The sequence below is a fragment of the Nannobrachium achirus genome (assembly GCF_963921795.1).
Source record: "Nannobrachium achirus genome assembly, chromosome: 17".
NCBI lineage: Eukaryota > Metazoa > Chordata > Actinopteri > Myctophiformes > Myctophidae > Nannobrachium > Nannobrachium achirus.
Genome location: NC_137824.1, coordinates 52822719 through 52843129, shown reverse-complemented (window position 1 = coordinate 52843129; position 20411 = coordinate 52822719). Strand labels below are relative to the sequence as shown.

Sequence of the window (20411 nt, the reverse complement as noted above, 5' to 3'; positions counted from 1 at the left end):
AATTAGATTTACCATGAGCAAGATTCAAACCACCAACCTTCAGTTCATGAAGCATCTCCTTTACTCTTACACCACCAGGCTTTTCAAAATCCTCAGGATGTTTGAGGTTATGTTAGAGGGAGAAGTGCCAGGTCAAAAGGATGTTGAAGTTGTCATCTGCCTATTTGTCAGTTTGGTCAAAAGAAATTGGTGATACAGAACTCTGGGACCATCACTCCATTGTTTACAATGGTTTGTAATGCAGGCTCAGACTGTTGCCACCCCATGTGGTGATGCAATTCAAGATGGCTGTGTTGTATCTTCCATAGCTACAGTGATAGTCTTGGGGTTAGTAATGTAAGGTTGGGGGATCAAAGCTTCTAAATAACATTTTCACTGTCCGTCCAAAATGTAAGTTAAGTATTATATTCTGAGATTTGTCTCCCAAGTTAGCATAGCTTGAGAGATAAATCAGAAACCGAAAGGTTAGGCTTCAAAGCTTCCAAATGAGCATTTTCATTGTCCATCTAAATTCTAAAGTGTAGGTTAACTATTACGTTCTCAGTTGCATCACTAAAGCCAGTGTGGCTCGATGGCTAAATCCAGGGTTTCCAAATTGAAAGTTCATGGGCTCAGAACTTGAGGTTTTGTGTTCAAACCTCCAAAAGAACATTTTCACTGTCCATCTAAATTCTGAAAGATGGGTTAACTATTACGTCCGCCATTGTATCTTCCATGTCAGTGTGGCTCAAGAGATGAACACAGGTTTAACAAACCACAGGTGAGGAGTTCAATTTCCCACTGGAACTTTTCGCTGTCCATCTAAATTCTGAAAGTTAGGTTAAGTATTACATCCGCCATCACATCATTCATGCCAGTGTGGCTTAAGAGATAAACACAGGTTTACCAAACCAAAGGTGAGGTGTTCAATTCCCCATTGGATATTTTCGCTGTCCATCTAAATTCTGAAAGTTGGGTTAAGTATTACGTCCGCCATTTCATTATTCATGCCAGTGTGGCTCAAGAGATGAACACAGGTTTAACAAGCCAAAGATGAGGGGTTCAATTCCCCACTGGAACTTTTCGCTGTCTATCTAAATTCTAAAAGTTGGGTTAAGTATTACATTCGCCCTGGTATCATCCATGCCAGCATGGCTCAATGGTTAAAACCAAGGTCTACAAGTCAAAAGGTTCCAAGTTCAAACCTCAAACAAAACTGAAATATCTCAAGTCTCAAAACAACATCAAAAGCCAATAAACCAACCCAAAAGTGCACCACAATGAACTCAAATATCCCAACAAACAGTGAAACAATAAAATAAAACTGGTAATAGGCAACATCTCAAATATATAAACTGGAAAAAAAAAAGTACCAGAAATACTAAATTAATGGGAATTATCACTAACATAAAAAAATGTTGAATAAAAATGATTTAACTTAATATGTAAATTTCAAAAGCTCCTCCCCCTGGAGGTGTGTCACATTTCAAAAGCCCAAAGCTCCTCCCCCTGGAGGTGTGGCACATTTCAAAAGCTCCTCCCCCTGGAGGTGTGGCACCTGCAGACTCCTCCCTCTTCCACCGGGACTAAAAGAGGGCGTGAGGAGGGAGCTGGGCTCTCTCCGCCCTCATCGCCTTAAAAACAAGAAAAATGAAGACATTCCCTGACCAAGATTCAAACCCTCAACCTTCAGGTTGTGAGGCATCTGCTTTACTATTGCACCACCAGGCTTTTCACACTAATAAGATTTTGGAGGTTATATTTAAAGTTGAAATGAGAGATGACAGGTCAAAAGATGAAAATCCAAATCTACTAGATCACCCCCTGATGATCAGGGTTCATTTTGACACTCTATTCCAGGTTATTGTTTAAAACCATTTGTACTTTTACAGAGTCTGCACCTGCATTTACACTTGAAAGCACTTTTAAGCAAACAGAGATGTTTAATTTTAGCCCAAGTAATGTCATTCAAATTCATACCCTTTTTGTCATATATGGATTTCTTAGTTTCAGATGATGATCAAAACTATAGCAGTTTCAGCCACAAGTTTTTCTTGTTTTGCCCTTCACTTTAGACAGTTACATTAAAAAAGACACTTTACATTTGTGACAATTTCAAAGTGCTCCAATAGGCATAATACAAGTATCATCACACTATACACTTTAACGTTTAACTAGTTTCTCAATTAAATACTGCTGAATTATTAAATATATAATTAATAATTAAATGTGTATGTGTCACAACCCGGCCTGTGGGGCCATGACAAATTGAGGACACGTGGTAGTGGTTTTAAATGTAACAATAATTTATTAACAAAATGTTTAAGTAATACTTTCAAGAGTTTGAGCTGTGTAGGTCAGTAATCAGTAGTGTGAGCAATGCATGGATGTGTGGTAGGTGTAGTTGGCCGGGGACCCAGTCACCAAAATGGGAGGGGACCTGTGATTTTCTGCTGTACTTTTTATTTCCGTTTTATCTATTAGTTTGGTCATTAAGGTCCACAGAATGAGAGGCCTGCTCTGCTGGAAACATCGCGGAAAAAAAGTTATGGTCATTTGTATATTCACTGTCCCATTGACTCCACTAGAAATATATTTTTTAAAGTCTGCTTTACTTAGCATGTGAGGGGTCAAACTAAGGGTTTTTTGTGATTCTGAATCCATTGCAAGCATCTGTTTTGCATGAAAAACATTCCTTGGGCTAGATATCGGCCCCCCAAAACAGTCAAAAGTGATGAGTCATCACTTTTTTTCCACTTATCACAGTTTTGGGCTGCTGAAAGTTAACCCAAGCAATGTTTTTTATGCAAAACAAATGCTTGCTATGGATTCAAAATCATGAAGAACCCCTAGTTTGACCCCTCACATGCTAATTAAAGCAGATGTTTTCCTTTTTTTTATATTTCTAGTGGAGTCAATGGGACAGTGAATATACAAATGGCCATAACTCCTTTTCGCGATGTTTCCGGCAGAGCAGGACCTTAATGACCAAACTAATAGATAAAACAGAAATAAAAAGTACGGCAGAAAATCACAGGTCCTACCCTATTCCTTGAGCTTTTGGGCTTGTGGGTCCCCAGCTAAGTGTGGGGTGTTGAAGATTGTGCAAACTCAAACATAAGGGAAAGCAAACAAACGAGGTGCTGTCATCTGGACAGGGAGAGAGAGACTGGCTTAGTTGCCACCCAGTCTTATGTAGGGCTCCAGGGAGTACTGGCCAGGTGCTCCCAATGCACCTAATCATCAAGCTCATTGGCCGACATCCATAGGCTCTGTGGGAGAAGCACATATACAGGGAGAACACCATATGGACACCACAGGCCCTACAGGCCAGGTCAAAGGGGCTGTGACACATACAGCATGATATAATATGTAGATGATTATTTACAAAAAATAGAAATCTCCTGGATTCTGACAGTCCTCTGTTGGCAACCCTGGTTGTATTTAATGTTGATGGGAGAGGTGACAGGTCAAAAGATGAAAATCCACAGCAACCACCTCTACCCCTGACAGAATGACTGGATCTACACAGATATACCCTCTGATGATCAGGGTTCAACCTGAGATTTAGGTTATTGTTTAAAACCATCTGTCAGAACTTTACCCTGCACTCAGATTTACACTTTCATTGAAAGCAAGCAGAGAGATGTTTTGTTTTAGCCTACAGGTAGTTAGTAGGCTAATGTCATTAATGTCAAATTCATATACATTATACATATACAGTATATTTCTTAGTTTCTGATTTTTGTTTTAGTTTTTTGTTCATGTTAAATCAAGTACACTAGTAATGTTTTCACTTTGGAAAATAAAAAAATATATGGCTATAAGGTTTTCAACTAGTTTCTCAAACAGTGCTTCTGTGGTTATAGATGGGCTATGTTTGCCATTTTTGAACACTTTAAGTGATTAAACCAGGAAAAACTCTTACAGTATGTCATATATAGTGACAGTTAATAACAGCAAAGGTCAGGAGATCAGAAATTGACCTAGGTGCCTAGACCGCTACACTAGCCGTCCAGGCCATTTACAATTTGGATTATTATTTATTTATTTTACTTTAGTAGAGTACTTCCAATTGTCAACCCTTTTACTTCTACTCCACACACACACACACACACACACACACGCGCACACGCACACACACTCTCTCTCTCTCTAAAGGTAAACATGTTTTGAACACAAGGACCAATAGCGTGCCACAACCTCATTTTATTACATTTACAATACATCATAGTACAGTGGAACCACAGTCAGAACTGCAATCTCACCATTGATGCTTCTCCGGGTACATTATATCCAGTCAGCGGGTTAACATTGATATGATATGACTACCTTTCCATAATGACATAATAAAGGGACATTAACAGAAATACTGACAGAACAATATCTGCAGCAGCTAGTCTACTTCCAAATTGACAGGGTTGGATATGAAGTGGGTGGCACCATTTTAGTATGCTAACGTAAACCCATGCTATACCAACAGAAAATAGGAGCACATGTGTACAATTTCAACTTCATAATAGGGAAGAATGCTTTTCTTTCAACTTATCGTCACTGTCAGGCAGACACCTTGTACCTCTAGGTTTCAAATGTGCACGTTATTTTTTTCCATAAAGTAAATCCCTGCTTCATCATACAAGGCTGTCACACAAAACTAGTGAAAATGGGACTGTAAATCAGCTATTTTCACTATTTAAAACGATAAAGAGAAAAAGAACGGTTTTGGACATACAAGGTTTCCACCCGACAACAATGTTATGTTAAAGAAGATCCATGGCTCCTCCCAGAGCCCTGGCCAGTACAGAACAGTGGCTCTGGACTTCAATAAGGGCACGCAGAATCCTGTTGGGTTTCATTCTAGCTGTCTGGTCAGGGTGTGGGACTAGTTAAGACTTGAAATTTCAAGTGACTGTGATTAACCATTGACAATATAAAACTCATAGCAGCATTGGTCCCCAGGAGGACCAGTTGAAAACCATCAATGGGCTCTAGATATCATAGGTAGGCTGGAGGAATCAGACATGGTTAAAAACAGGCCAGTGTTTGAGAGATGGATGAGGTTATGGGTGGCTCTCCCCAATATTAAGTGGATTTGCTCAATATTTCAACCTAGAGACATTTTCGAATGAAAACATCTGTGAATACACTTTTAGTTGTTGACCCATGAATGGAGAAACATTAGGTGAGAGATAGGAATTCATATCATGTATGCGTAGACAAATGGCTCCGTTGCATCGCACAGCAGGTATCACCCATTTTTCCCCATCTCAGATTTTTATTTTCATTTCACTAGTCAAAATAGAATTCTAATTCATCACTACTGAATGCTCAAGAATCTCCGTAATTGCTTCAAGCAATAACTTCATAAAGGAGAGAGAAAATAAAACAAAGGCCCACTATACAGAAGAACACGTTAGAAAGTAAAGCAGCTTTTTGCAAGTATCTTGGGATAGTGTTATAAAGGAGAAGCACTACAATAACTAAAGAAAGAAAGAGCAAAACACCATCAAAACGTTACTTTGAAGAGATCGGATGACATTTAACCTGAAACTCCTCCTACATTATAGCAATGTAAATCAAATTGTCTTTGTGGCATGCCTGTTCACATCTTGCTTTTACAGTATATGCAAATGCTTAAGTAGAAACCAGTTCAACTTAACACAGTCACACAGATGGAACACCGATGGCAGCCAAAGTCTCTTGCTGTTTAGATACAAGAGCAAAAGATAATGAATTATAAGCTCATCTCTCTCCTTTATACGCATAAAAAAGCAACTCAAGGATACAAAGAAAATAGAACAAAACATTTATAAATTCTGGGACATCCAATAACAAAAGCAATGAAATTCTTATGGTGGTCAACTAATTCAGGTGAGGAGGGGGGGTACACACTCAAAAACTTTGTCAACCCACACCAAGACAAATTAGGCCTAAGTTGAGGGAAAGACCCTTGATGTATGTAAAAAAAAAAAAAAAAAAAAAAAAAGAGCGAAAGAAAAAAAATAATAATCATGGTTTAATGCATCAAATTAATATGCAATATCAAAAATAATGTGAAGTCAACAGCAATTTACTGCTTATGCACTATTCCAAAGCAGTGCATGTGTAGAAAGCTTTGAGGACCACTTAGTTCACTACCTTGTTATGGCCTTATATGTACAGATCAAAGGTAAAGTTCTGTTTCTTTAGGGGAACATTTTAAAGGAAATATACTGTTATCCAACATTTATTTACAAGAACAAAGCCATTTTTAAATCGTTTTTTCTTTTTAAATAAAGATGCTAGTCGTTAGTTCACCACCGTGTTCGTGCATTTTTGTGGCGATGTTTTTAAGCATGCAATGTTTCAGTACTCCCTCTAAGCCTTCATGATGAAATGGAACCACATCCCTCAGCAAGCTGGATGGATTTAGACAAATCTGCCAATTTATTTACAGGTTTCAGAAATCCTTACATTTCCACAATAGGTCGTTTTCCAATTGTTCAGTTTAAATAGTTCACTTTTATTTCTTGACCTGACAACAGCTCACCTTAATTCCAAATATATACATATCCGACTAGTCAGATCAGGTAATAACTAATCCAGAGGTTTTCTTGATTCATTTAAGAGCTGTGGACATCCTCTCTTTTAAAATGTGTGATCAATCACAAGGTGAGCGTTACAATGTGCTTACTAGTCTTTTAACAAAGCTAGCCCAATTTGACTTCTGTGCTCTACCCAGTTTGAGTATTTACTATTCTGTTAAAGCTACCTTTAACCCAACTACGACACCGTGCTGTTTAATAACTAGATGTTCACACTCACGTTTTTAAACGTCCTTCTCATTGGAACATCCGTTTTCATGATGCTTTAAAAAAGACCAGCAGCACACAGGGTCAAGGCTGACCACATGCATGCCAAATGCATAATCCATCATGGCCCCGTCCCCACCAAACATCAACGCTTTCTCCATAGAACAGGAGAACGGCGCTGCCAGCATACAGTGATTTTAAGCTCAAATGTTCTGTTGCTTGTGTAATTAGTTGAGCTGCAAAGCAATGCAAAAAAATGATTGCAATGTGACTGTGTATATGTGCAGTATATGTTCCGTCTGCAAAATTGTCTACCAGGCCTTGAACACTACCAAAGACCAAATGAAAGGCAATGAGGGAATGAGATATGCGGCTCAACTAAGCACATCTCCACGTCTGTCTGCAGCAATGGACGCACAATTTTAGACCGTTGTCTTGCTGTAGCAGCAAAAGTGGCAAGAAGCAATAGTAGCAATTCTGTGTCTAAATTAGCTTCTAGGCTGTCCCAGCAGTAGCATTATTTATATTAAGCAGGCTAGCAAGGCTACAGTATATGAAAGCTAATATCTATTCAAGCATTATAATATCAGGTAGATGCCCTTGTACCTCCAAAGGCTTTCTCATCTCTAGCAATAGCATACTAGTAGAAGCATTAGCAAACTATGCCATGGACAATTAGATAACGTCAGCATTGTCTATACGTATGTGTATGGAAATGACTATTTGTAAGCAGGCAGTACATAAGTCATTTTGTATCATGGGCATTCTGAACACACTGTACTTGTGAAGTGGGGTACTGTGGTGGTCCAACCACCAGCTTTTTGGAGGGACTTAAATGCCACCAGGGCAATAAACCATAGCCTTATCGAACAAATATTAAAACACTTGAACCCCTTTAATGAAACGAATACTTATTTTTGCCAACATAAGTAAAAATCAAAGCAAATATGGGATTTAAAGGCCCAGTTCACCTCTGGGACAAACAGATCTTAATTTATTGTTGTTTGGGACACAATCAACACATTCCTGAGTTATTTTGTGTGTTCAATCTGTGTTTTGAGATATTTTAGTATTTCATCATGACTAGTGATGCATTTGGCATCATACGATGCAAAATGAAACTTGGATAAAAAAAAGATGTGTACAACGACAAAGGGGGAAAAAATTATAAATGATATACAGACCTCATTATCGATTACAGTTCTACACCTCCAATATAGTAGTTGATCCTGATCTCTTCCTAATCATTTTTACAAAGTGAAACCCATTTCCATTGGCAACTTGCTTCTATACCAAGTACACTCCTTTTTTGTTCCTTTCCCAAAAATAACCCATCTTCAAACTCACAAGCCTGCAGGTGAGCCATTTGTGCCAAATGTTCGCCCCAAAATGGGTATTCTAAGTGGTTAAAGCTGCTTTCATTTCACGTATGTAGTACTAAGTACTAAAGAGAGGTAAGCTGAATTAAATTTAAGTAAACACTACTCGCCATTATGGAGAATAAAAAATAAAATGGTGTTTATAACATTTTTATTGTCACATTATGTATCGGTACAGCGCTTCAGCTTATATTGTCACAAAACGAGTATTAGTTCATTCAAGGGGGTTTGCAACTTTAACATTAATCTGATAAGGCTTTTTTCTTTGTGCTGGCGGTATATAAGGCCCTCTAAAAAGGTAGGACCCCGCTTAATAAGTGCAGCGTCGTCTTGGTTCAGAAGTTGAGCATTCTGTGCTACGCAAACACCACTGCATGCCTGATATCGGTCTTGGGCTATGTGTTAGCGTCACCTATGAAGCGAGCTATGCGGCGGCGGTGGTCATGTGGTGAGAGGACAGGCGTAGAGGGAGCACTGATTGGTTCACTGGTGTCACATGAGCACGTCGAGGTCGTTCCCGTGGTCGTCCTCCTCGTTGACGCGCAGAGACAGGACCTCCTCGTTGAGGAAGAGGCCACTCAGACGCTCCTTCCTTGCCTGCCGCTGCTCCTTTAGCTGACGCTTCCTCAGGGCCTTTTGCTGGAGCTTTCTCTGCTTGGAGCGCTTCTACAGAGGGACACACGATTTACAAGTTAGGCATTTAGCAGACGCTTTTAACCCATTTAGAACGGGTACACATTGTTGTGTATCATTATTTTATGCTTTAACTATTGAAAAATAGCAGATATACAAGCACCGAGTGCCGCGCTGCGAGCTTGTAGCTCTGCTATTTTTGAAAAATCATTAAAATTTGAATTTTGACCCGATTCTATAAGTGTCTTTTGAAAAACCCATGTTTCTATGTCAGTAATCTGGCCAGCCATCGTCAAAGAAAAGGTCCTTTTCACTTAACTGGAGCTCAGTTAATCTGTTCTTGATAGACTACTATGTCAACTTTTTCATGTGAAGGACCCCCAAAATGATATGTATTTGGCCACGGACCCCCATCTCAAAATATTTAGTTCCAGGGACCACCCCCAGAAGCAAAATTTGAGTTAGAAACGTTCACTTAAAAAATACATATTCAAAGATTTTCACACATTTTCACAACTTTTCAAAAATAGCAGATCTACAAGCTCGCAGCTTGAATATATGCTATTTTTTCAATAGTTAAAGCATTCAATAATCCTAGGCCTAAATGGTTAATCCAAAGCGATTTACAATAAGCAGGTAATACATTGATATAATAAGCAAGATAATATGTCAGTACATCAACAACAATAGAACAAGGCATAGGGATATCAATCTAGAAAAACAATAACATAGGTAGACCACACACCTAATCAGTAAAACACTTTTCTAAAACCAAAACATGTTATCTTCATGTATGGTCATTGAGGGAAGGGGAGTGTCAAGCCCCTATCATAGTAGGCACCGCGGTGATAAGCTATCCACAGCGGTGTAGTCTTTTTAAGTCATAAAACTACAACATTACGTCATTACTCGCAGTGAAGAGCTATCCACCGCAAACCCCGACACATCTCTCTGTTTTTACTTTCAGACAGATCGGCCCATCACCCCGTTCACTGATTGGTCGATCTAGACCAGTCAGTCACAGTGATAGGACTTCACCGTGACTGGCTATGATGGCCTCCACTTGTTTTCTCACTTTAGGTGGATAGATTATCACCTAAAATTTGCAGTGAAAGGCTCTTCACCACAGACTCTGATAAGGGCTTTACAGTAGTGCTATGGGTTTAGGTGGAGTCTGAAGAGGTGAGTCTTCAGTCTACGGTAGAAGCTAGGGAGTGAGTCTGTAGTTCTAAGTGCGACAGGGAGTTTATTCCACAGTTAGTGGGGGGCCAGGAGGGCAAATTGTCTAGGACGAGTGGATTTTTGTCCTGACACATACACACGTTTATTCTTATGCTATCGATTCTATAATTTGATTTACAATGTGTGGACCCAACTGCTTTGGCACTATTGCGATATAGTAATGATACTCGGTTTCAACTAACAATTAAACTTAAGGAGAAGATGGATAGAGAGAGGCCATCATCTGTGTTTCATAAAAGCGTTTAAGCTGCTTAGAATGCCAACAATTGCACAGAACCTACCTTAGAATCTCTAATGCGTTCCGCAGCACTGGACAGGTTGCCGTCACTGTGAGCTCTGCTGATGTTTGCTACACTGCCTCCGCTACAGGCTGACGCTGGACCACCTCCACCTGAAACAGTTTTAACATGAACACTTACTCGTTACAATGTTCCCCCTTTTATTTATTTGTTTATTTTTTGAGCAGCCAATAATTTTGCTGGATATTGCGTTGGCTCCCTATTGTCAGCATTGTGAACGGTAGATTAGCAGGCTTAATGTGTGACATGGTCATGTATTAGGCATGGCCCGAAGCAGTATGCCGGTCACGTTTGAGAAAGGGGTCTATATCTGCTCCAAACCTTCTGGCTTAGCAATCTTATCTTAGCTGTTCTTATGCTGCAAGTTTTCTTCTTTTTTAAAAACGTTGTTTACCCAATAGCTACCACTACTTGATATTGATTTTCCACAGACCACTAAATGGAAAAATATCAAGTGGCCTGGATTAAAGGAGATGCTGCATTAAACTGCACTACTACTGATTGATGTTTTCAGTCCTGCTACTAGGCCAGTCAATCCAAGTAAAAAAAGGGCCTGACCCAAAAGAAATTGCAATAGTAATGGTTCAAGGTTTTTTATGATCCTTAGAGTCATCCAACAAACATGTTAAACGTTTTCCACTTTATTCTTAGTGGATCAAGGTGAATTCAGGGGGTTCAAGTTTGGGTCCCTTCACTTACTATACAGGAAAAAAAGACCCCCCAAAGATATTCTTTAAGTAGCATGTGAGGGGTCTAACTAGGGTTTTTTCATGATTTTGAATCCATTCCAAGCATTTGTTTTGCACGAAAAACATTCCTCTGGCTAAAAACTGACCCCCAAAACTATGGTTTAGTGATCAGTCATCACTTTTCTGGGGTCAGCTCAGTTTTGTTGTGTGCCTTTTTAGCCCGAGGAATGTTTTTCGAGCAAAACAAATGCTTGCAATGGATTCAGGATCATGAAAACCCCCTTGTTAGACCCCTCACATGCTACTTAAAGAAGATTTTTTGGAGGTCTTTGTTTCCTGTATAGTAAGTGAAGGGACCCAAACTTGAACTCCATGAAACACCTTGAAACACTAAGAATAAAATGGAAAACTTTTAGCATGTTTTTTGGATGACCCCAAGGATCATAAAAAACCTTGAACCATTACTATTGCAATTTTTTTTGGGTCAAACCTCAGATTGACTGGCCTACTATGGGCTGATGACCATGAGACCAACAACCTCACCTGCTATTGAGTTGGACGCCGTAGAACCAGTAGAGGAGCTAGCAGAGCTGACCATGCTAGCATTGCTACTGCTAGCTCCACTGACGCCGCTGGTACTGGCACTGCTGTGGCCGCTCCTCTTCCAGCTGTCCCTGGTGCTGCTGGCTCGTTGTCTGGGGCTGTGCTCCTTGATATAGCTCCGTACCTTAAAACACAGCACCGCTTCAAACATCAAAACTCAAACACGGCATAGATGTTGTATATAGGCTTCGTTGCGTAGAGGTTTTTGGTAGACATAGAATATCTATAATACTTTTGAAACATATCTCTGCTGTCGGGACGAAACCTCCTAACTCCAAAATGTTAATTTTCTGGAAAATGAGCTCAAGTGGAGTTAGGAGGTTTTGACCGAAGGGCTTTTTACTACTTTTCATTGGTTCAATATTATTTTAACCAACACACAGACGTAAAAGGTGTTCAATAGCACATATTTATGAAAAAAATCACACCCGTGTGAACTGAGCGGTTCACACGGTCCCCCCTGTGTGTGTGTGTGTGTGTGTGTGTGCGCGCGCATGTGTGTGTGTGTGTGCCTGGTCTGGCCTGGCCTGAACAACAGCGCCCCTCCCTTAACATGTGTGGTCAGAAAAGGTTACTGCAGGCTACAGACAGACAGACAGACACGCAGACAGACAGACAGACAGACCCACACACACGGCCATGTATAGGAGCGTTGTGACCACCGCTCAAAAAGAGAGGGCCAATCAGGTGGAGTTGGCTGGTTTGGCAGAAAGTGTGGAGTTAGGAGGTTTTGTCCTAAGCACTTTTTACTACTTTCCGTTGGTTCAATATTATTTTAACCAACACTCAGATGTAAAGGGTGTTCAATAGCCCTGATTTATGCCAAAAATCAAAAACCTCAAAAATGGAGTTAAGAGGTTTTGGCCAGACATATACTATTTTTGCATGCTATACACAACCATACACGTTTGCAAACGTTAATACAGAATCCTGACCATGGTAATGACTAACATAAAAAAAACATCTAATATTGTGAAATGGCATCTGTAAGCCCCCACCTGTTTTAGTTTCTCGTCGGTGAGGCAGTTGAGCTCGATGATGAACTCGCTGTCAGTGGGAGAGATCAGGGCACAGGGGTCGATGATCTTAATGATATCCAGCTGCTCTCTCAGCCCCATCTCTGTGCTCACCTTGCGACTCAGGTATTCTATGTATTCAACCTTGAGGTGAAAGCAAACACACACACACACACATGAATCACTTTGAGCAGCGTAAGTATCTCTTTAAGAATTGGATACTCAAAAGATGCACACACATTTGGAAATCAACTGAGGACGAAGTTGTTAAAACGTTAAATCCTCCCAATATTTACTTATATGGTGCTGAGAGAACTAAAAGGCAAGAATCTTTAAATAATTTGAACAGTATGGGTTATCAAAATTGTCTGAATAGTATGGTTATCAATAGTTTCTTTCCCACAACACAAAGACTTTGGCAAAGTCAATTGAGCCACAGCCTTCAAAGCATTATTGAATTATTTGAAAATACAGCCTTGCTAACAGATCATATGCTTTTGCAACTGTTAGCTAGAGGAAAAATCTGGAATCTAGATATGTTTGCAATTTCATACATTTGTAATTTCATAATTCATATAAGTGTAATGTCATTAACTCGGCTGTGCCTTGTTTGGTCGTGTGGAGGAATGGCATTCTGTGTGACATCACTGAAGCTATCAGATTGCAAGGAGAAGAAAATATGACGAAGGAATCTTTATCACACTGGATCAAATACATGTTCCCTCCATTTCATGGACTCCTTTAGCATCACATGCTACGACAGCACAGGGATTATGGGCAAGGAAAATTGGAGGAAGGGACGCCCGTCACCAACGTCATTTTCGCTACAACACAATTCCAACCGGCAGATTCGTCGCACCATGGGTGCCATAGACTACAGCCGGAAGTTCGGTAGAATGCACTGGGGTCAGTGGAAACCTGTGGACAAACTGATATGTCTTCTTTTATATTCCTGGAGCGATTATATGACAAAGGTCTCAGTCGTTCATAAATAGTGTTTGTACTAGCCGGCTCCATTCACCGCCATGTCAATCAATCAATCAATCCTGTATTTCATTGCACTTCCGGTGTGAATTTTGGCACCCATGGTGAGCGTCAGTCATGGCGCATCCCCGGCGTCACGTGTTTACCTTCCATCTATTTTAACTTCCTTTCTGTACCTGTTCGTCATTGGTCATGGCGCTCCAGGGCAGCTCATCTAGACTGCGGTGAGCGTGGGGCTTGGCCTTCCTCTTGGAAAACAGACAGGGTGAACTGGGCACGCTTGGGATGATATCAGAGAGCACATCACTGCCACTGGCGATGTCACTTCCTGGCAACTAGGAGGACAAAATCAAGCAGACCAATGGTGAGACGAATACAATACTTAACATTTTAGGTACTTATCTGACTCTCTTATCTGGAGCAACTTACTGGTGGAAACACAAAATAATCGTTAGATGCAGGTCTAGTACGACAATTTAAGTTAGGGATGTCAACGATTAGCCGACGATTAGCCGCTCACTAAAAATGCATACGTTTATCAGCTTATTGCTAAATAATTAACTGCTCTTAAATACAACAGCAGCAAAACAACATGCAAAAGGCAAGTTATCCTTTACACACAGTTGTGGATACAAAGAATGCGATGTGGTTACTCTTCAGACATAACTACAACGTTACTTTTGAGGAAAAAAGGAAAGTATACAAAGCGGAAAGTTACTTCCCCACCCATGGAAATGAATCCATTAGAAGTGTGTGATATAGACTGCGCACTAGATTGACACCTGCCTTAATAAATAATATCTAGACTAAACTACAGGCAGCCAGCAGCCTGCGTTAGGGCGAGGTAGAGAGGGCTGTATGTGAGTCATCATAAGTGTATTTCAGCATTAGGTTAGGGCTGTCACAATTATTAAATAATCTTCTAATCGCAAATTATTTGACATAATCGCGATTATTTTTCATAATCGTCATAATCGTTTCCATGTTGAAAAATGTTCATATATATTTTTTTAAGTAAAAAAATAGTGGAAATACAGTAGCAGATCTACAAGCTCACAACACGTTGCATCGCAACGCGTTGTGATCGGCTATTGATCGGCTATTTCTACTATCAATGTTCTTTTTTAAGTATAAAGTTGTCAAATGTCAGTAATTTATTTGTATATTTAGGTTACGTGTCATAAATACCATGTGCAACTTCAAAGCCTAAAAGCCAAACAGAAATGTAATTGTCAACGACAAAAACACAATTAAATCGTTAATCGCGATTATTTGAGCGGCAATTAATCGTCATGTAAAATGTCATAATCGTGACAGCCCTACATTAGGTTACACAGTTTATTTAACAATATTATAATTATAATTATCATCATCATATTGTATTTAGTGTTGCCCGATCCCGATCACGTGATCGGATGCCGATATGGTCATTTTTATAAGATCGGAGATCGGGGAAAAAAATATCGAGAAAAAATAATAAAAAAAATATATATATTTTCTGGGAGTACTGAAAGTTACAGGTAAGGTGAATGCGATATGAAATGTAAGCTTACCATAATCACAGTAATCCTTAATCATTTTCAATCATATTCAAGGGCTTTTGGAGAAATGAGACAGACAGAGCACTGCAGAGGGAAGGTGATTGTGTCTGTGTCCAGCTGGCAGCTGATGCCAATAAGTAGTAATTGGCCCCTTGTTAATGGATCAAAGGAAGGCAATTATGTCTCTCTGCACTGTCAACTGGTTAATTGGTTCTTAACTTATTTTGTTTCAACTTTAAAAATGGCCAATGTTTTACCAGTTTTTATATAGTTTGTTGATTATTTTTGATGCTGTAATGGTCTATTTTATTTTATTTTTTGAGGTATTAAACAGATTTTAAAAGTCCTTAAATCGTGACTTCACTGCCAAATTTCAAAGGCCACACCAAAGGTGAGGTACAATGATTGAGAAACACTGCACTAGTAGGCCTTTATCACTATACACTACTCATAGGTTTTGTTTTTAATTTGTTGATTCAGTGCTGCACTAAGTGATAGAATGAATAGATTTTTTTTTCTTAATGCCTTGCCAAAAGATCGGATCGGGAAAGATCGGGATCGAATCGGAAGCAATAATATTTGATCTGTATCGGATCGGGAGCAAAAGAAACCTGATCGGGGCATCCCTAATTGTATTAGTTAACTAAATAATGATGTGAACTGGTTGCAAAACTACCAATTTTGCCATCCCTGGTTAGTTTAAATGAAGTCAGATCATTTGCTAGAAACCTCAAACTATATCATTGGTCAAATTTAGTCAGCAGTTTTGTTAGGGTCAAGCTACCAACCTACCTGCCACTCGAACTCACTGTCTGACCAATCCCAGTAAGTGCTGATAGACGAGGACACGTCACTACAAACACTTCCCTCTGGAAACAGGTCCAGGGACGTTAGCTCCTGGTCATCCAGGAGGGAGTAGCAGTCATCCTGGTCCCCCACTGAGACGGAGGAGAACAGTTCCTCACTGCACTCTGAGCTCGCTACACTGGTTCCACATGAAGTAAGGTTCCACCTACAGAGGAAAATGGCAATGGGGACAAAAGCATGAGACAAACATTCGATCTACAAGCTCTCAACGCCTTGTGCTGCTTACAGATCGGCTATTTTTGGCAAATAGGTTTGGTATAGAGAAGAGCAGACCAAGTACATAGTGAAAGGTCAGGTTTACTAAGTATCAACGATTTAAGTGGTTAAATGTCTGATAAAACACATTAACATGAATCCAACATAGACTGATGACAGTGCTGTCAAACAATTCTATGAGTCTATGAAATCGATGAAAATCTGCATCATGCATTAATACAACGCGTCGCAATTTGAGCTTGTAGATCTGCAATTTCCACTATTTTCTTTAACATATATGAAGATTTCTCAACATGGAAATGTTTGACGATTATGATGATTATGCAAAAAATAATTGCGATTATCTCAAATAATTGTGATTTGGCGATTATGTAATAATTGTGACAGCCCTACACAGCAATGCAAAGTTTTAAAATTAATAATTAACATAATTATAAAATATAGAAAAAATAGAAATGTACACACACATAGGCCTGGGGCGGTATGGACATTTTGTTACCGCGATTACCGTCTTCCCATTTACCGTCGGTACTGCGGTAATTACCGCACCCCCGTATCTATTAATTAAGGTTCGGCGATAAGCCAAAATATTGCAATCATCTTCCCAAAAGTCGCCTCTCCACAGCATAGAGTATAATAGCTCCACAGCCTGACTGCCCGAGTTATACTTCTCCGTACAGCACAGCGGGTATGGCTTTCAAAGGAGCAGATCTACAAGCTCACAACACATTGCATCCGCGACGCGTTCTGAGCTTTTAGATCTGCACTGTCGGGTTACCATAGTAACGTAGGCTAGCTACTTGGGCTTTTCAGACACAAACAGCTGTGTGAACAAACCAGAGGAGGACGGGTAGTCAGATCGTGTACAGTGATTCTGTAAACTCACGTTACGTCTCAACTCTCAAATCGCAGTGATTGAGTGCTGCTATATACAGGTTTTAGTTACAAGACTTGACAGAAAAGGTTATAAAATCGCCGACGCGCCGGACGGGCACAACGTGCGACGCGGTGTAAAATAGTTTCATTTTCGGTTTAAGTCCACGCGGCCCGCGCTCCGCCAGTAATCCGTATGAATAAAAAAATATATGCCACAACACAAGATATGTATTAACATCCTTGTGTCGAGTGGATTACAGAGAAAGTTTGCTGCTCCGTCATAAGAGTTGTGCTCCTACTCTCCTGCCCTGCATGTGCACTGTGTGCAGGGTCTGTGACTGAGTGACGTATGTGGCTTCCAACGTGTGGTACACGGCCCAGAGCAGAGCGGCATGGAGCGCATGCGGTCCTCGCTTCTCCCCCGTTTTAAAACTCGCTTGTTTTCCAATAAAAAATATACTTTTTTTTTTGTCTTTTTACCGCGGTAAGCACACTGACACCGCGGTAGACCTCGGTATACTGCGGTACGGCGGTTACCGCCTCCAACCCTACACACACATACACAATATCAGAGCTTACCTATTAGTGTGGAAGCGCCGCAGAGGGTCTGTCCTGTGACAGGATGACAGCTGACAGCCAAAGTCACTGACATCCAGGGTTCCCACATCACTGAGGGTGGCTCTCTGGGACAGCAGAGGGAAGGGCTCCTCAGGGGCCAGGAACTTCTCATACAAAGCATCAGACATGGCTGGGTGCTGCTGAAAGTAAACACATAGAGAAGCAAGCAATATATATTATAGGGGTGGGCGATATGGTGATAATTAATTATCGTTGATAGATACAATGTCTCCACGATATGCATTTTCAGAGGTATCGTTTATATCGTGATACAATTGAGGGAGCCTTGAAAAACATCCTGTTTAATCGTTAATACAGAGATTCATTGCAGAATTCAATTTAAACCTGCATTTTGGTCTAAATCAGTAGTTCTCAATCATTAAAATGTCAAGGTCTCCACTTTACGGGTCCATTTGGTTTCATTTGTATTATGTCAGAGTTACATACTTGTAAAGTTCAATTTAGACCTCCCAAAAGGAACCCAGAGAGTCAAGTAACTTGAAAAATAACCATAAAAACCAATGTGAAAAAGAATCGTGAAAAGAATTGTGTATCGATACAGCTTGGGAAAATATCATGATATTGTTTTTTTTCCATATCGCCCACCCCTATGAGTATACAGGGGTTGACAGACACTAAGGTCTCAGAGGCACTTGCCCATTGGGCAAGTACAGGTCACGTTCTACTTGCCCAAAGGTCATGTCCACTTGCCCGAAAAGTAAATAGTCTATTATAAAATGATAGGTAAGATTTTAATTACCGCTCAAATTAACACTTATTTCTTTACTTTCTGGGGCTGTGCGATAAAAAATGTCATACCTCAATAACTCCAAATCCAAATACCTACATAGCTATGATTGAATATGTCTATGGTTTCACACTTCATACTATTTTATATTTTTAAGAGTAGCAACAGCACATTATAGGTAAACAGTGCATTATAGGTAAACGAAACAGTGCTCTTATTTTACACTCCACAGCGCGGCGCGCTGGCCACGGTCAGGTGTTTAGACGCTAAAGATGGTTGCGTCCCCTCTCAAATGAGCACTTGCCCGGTCGGGCAACCTATAAGCAAACTTCACTGGCCCGAGAGTTTTATTTACCTGCCGGGGGCAGGTTGGCAAGCCTTAGTGTCAATGCCTGTAGTATACATCAAGCTTTACTTGAGTTGTCACTTCTCCCATAGACAGGCGAGAAGTGAGCGTTAATAAAATAACAAACATTTACAAAGCAACATAATGAGATTCAAAGGTTGATTTTACACTGCATGTTCCCAAATACCATCAATAATAAATGTCCAACAACACGTCATTAAACAAACAAGCACTCGCACACCTAAAGGGACCGTTTCCCATATAGATAGATTGACAGGAAAAAACAATACTAGACAAACTCATCTCACTCATCTAATGTTTTTAGACCTCCTCCTAATCCGATCATGGTGTGCTGTTTGTAATGCTCGTTATATAACAGACACAACACACTGGCTCATATGCTATATATATGTTAGACAACAAACCATATTAATATAAGCAAGAAATGTAACGTCATATAGTTGCTTGCAGACTGACTGTACAGAGGCGTGTTTCAACGTGCATAAAACACTTTCACAGCTCAATAGTGATTTGTACTGTCATGAAACTGTACTTTTTTCTATTGCAAACTTCTAATAAATTATTCAATCAATCAATCAATCAATCAATACTTGAACGCATGCATTGGCAAGAGAACTGTAAATACGACGTAAACGCTGCGCTATAATGTTGTTGACAGCGTCATTGTTGGTGACGTTTGATAGCAAAAGCTAGCTAGGATGCTAATAATATTTTGCTAGCTAAACATGTCATCCGTGTTGATCATCCACCTGATCAACTTGCTGTGATTTTATGATTTTTATCGGACTGTCTGGACCATTTAAAACCGTGCAACATCGACTGCAACAAAAACAGACGTGTCAGAAGGTTGTGGTTAAACAACGTCAAAGGAAACAAGCTAGTGGAGCTAATTGACGTTTAAGCAGGAGATGTATACGTAGTTGCGCACCAAAAACACCGATCTACAAGCTCACATTGTCTTGTAGCCTGGTCGCAGCGCATTGAGCGCAACACGCGCAGAGCTTGTAGGTCGCGTATATTCGTCGCGCGACACGGTGTACACAACCAACTATAATTCAGCCATTACAAACCCACTAGCGTCACCAAATGCCGCACACACACACAACTATCTCGCATATTGGTATGAATGGAGTCCCTCAGCGTCTTATCAAAATGTCCAATACGACATTTTGAACTCAAACTGAAGAATTAAACCAACCTTTCTAGTCGTTCACAGAACAATCTTTTCTATCGCCTCCATTAGCAAATCCTTTCTTTTCAACCGACGTCTGGCTCAATGTCGGCCTGCTGACGCATGCGCATGACCGATGTGTGATGCAATGGCGTCAGTTCAGAAAAAGCTAAGGTATGGCAACATGACAGGTGTCTTGCACGCGCGACCTCGCGCGCGTGCAAGACACCAGTCATGTTGCCATACCTCAGCAACAGGCACGAGGAAAAGTACATTTTATTATTTCCCCTCTGTAGCCAAGGTATGGCAGCTGCCATAGCTTCCCATACCTATGTGCCATACCCATAGGCCATACCCAATTGACGGACGCCTCTGGTGTGATGTTTGTCGAG

The 20411-nt window shown here is 40.3% G+C and overlaps 1 protein-coding gene across 2 annotated transcripts; it reads right to left on the bottom strand.

Moving 5' to 3' along the window:
* Positions 1-5971: 5971 nt before the first annotated feature.
* On the bottom strand, positions 5972-20143 carry fam199x (family with sequence similarity 199, X-linked). Of its 2 annotated transcripts, none has more exons than XM_080746236.1 (8): positions 20047-20143; positions 17695-17870; positions 15949-16168; positions 13792-13950; positions 12614-12775; positions 11556-11739; positions 10306-10415; positions 5972-8815 (listed from the first exon to the last, which is right to left on the bottom strand). In XM_080746236.1, the coding sequence occupies exons 2-8, from the start codon at positions 17859-17861 to the stop codon at positions 8642-8644; spliced, it is 1176 nt and encodes a 391-aa protein (XP_080602362.1). In that variant the 5' UTR covers positions 17862-17870; positions 20047-20143; the 3' UTR covers positions 5972-8641. The 2 variants fall into 2 exon arrangements, with proteins under 2 accessions (XP_080602362.1, XP_080602361.1); XM_080746235.1 differs by having other exon boundaries at positions 17695-17873; positions 20047-20126.
* Between the last annotated feature and the right edge of the window lie 268 nt (positions 20144-20411).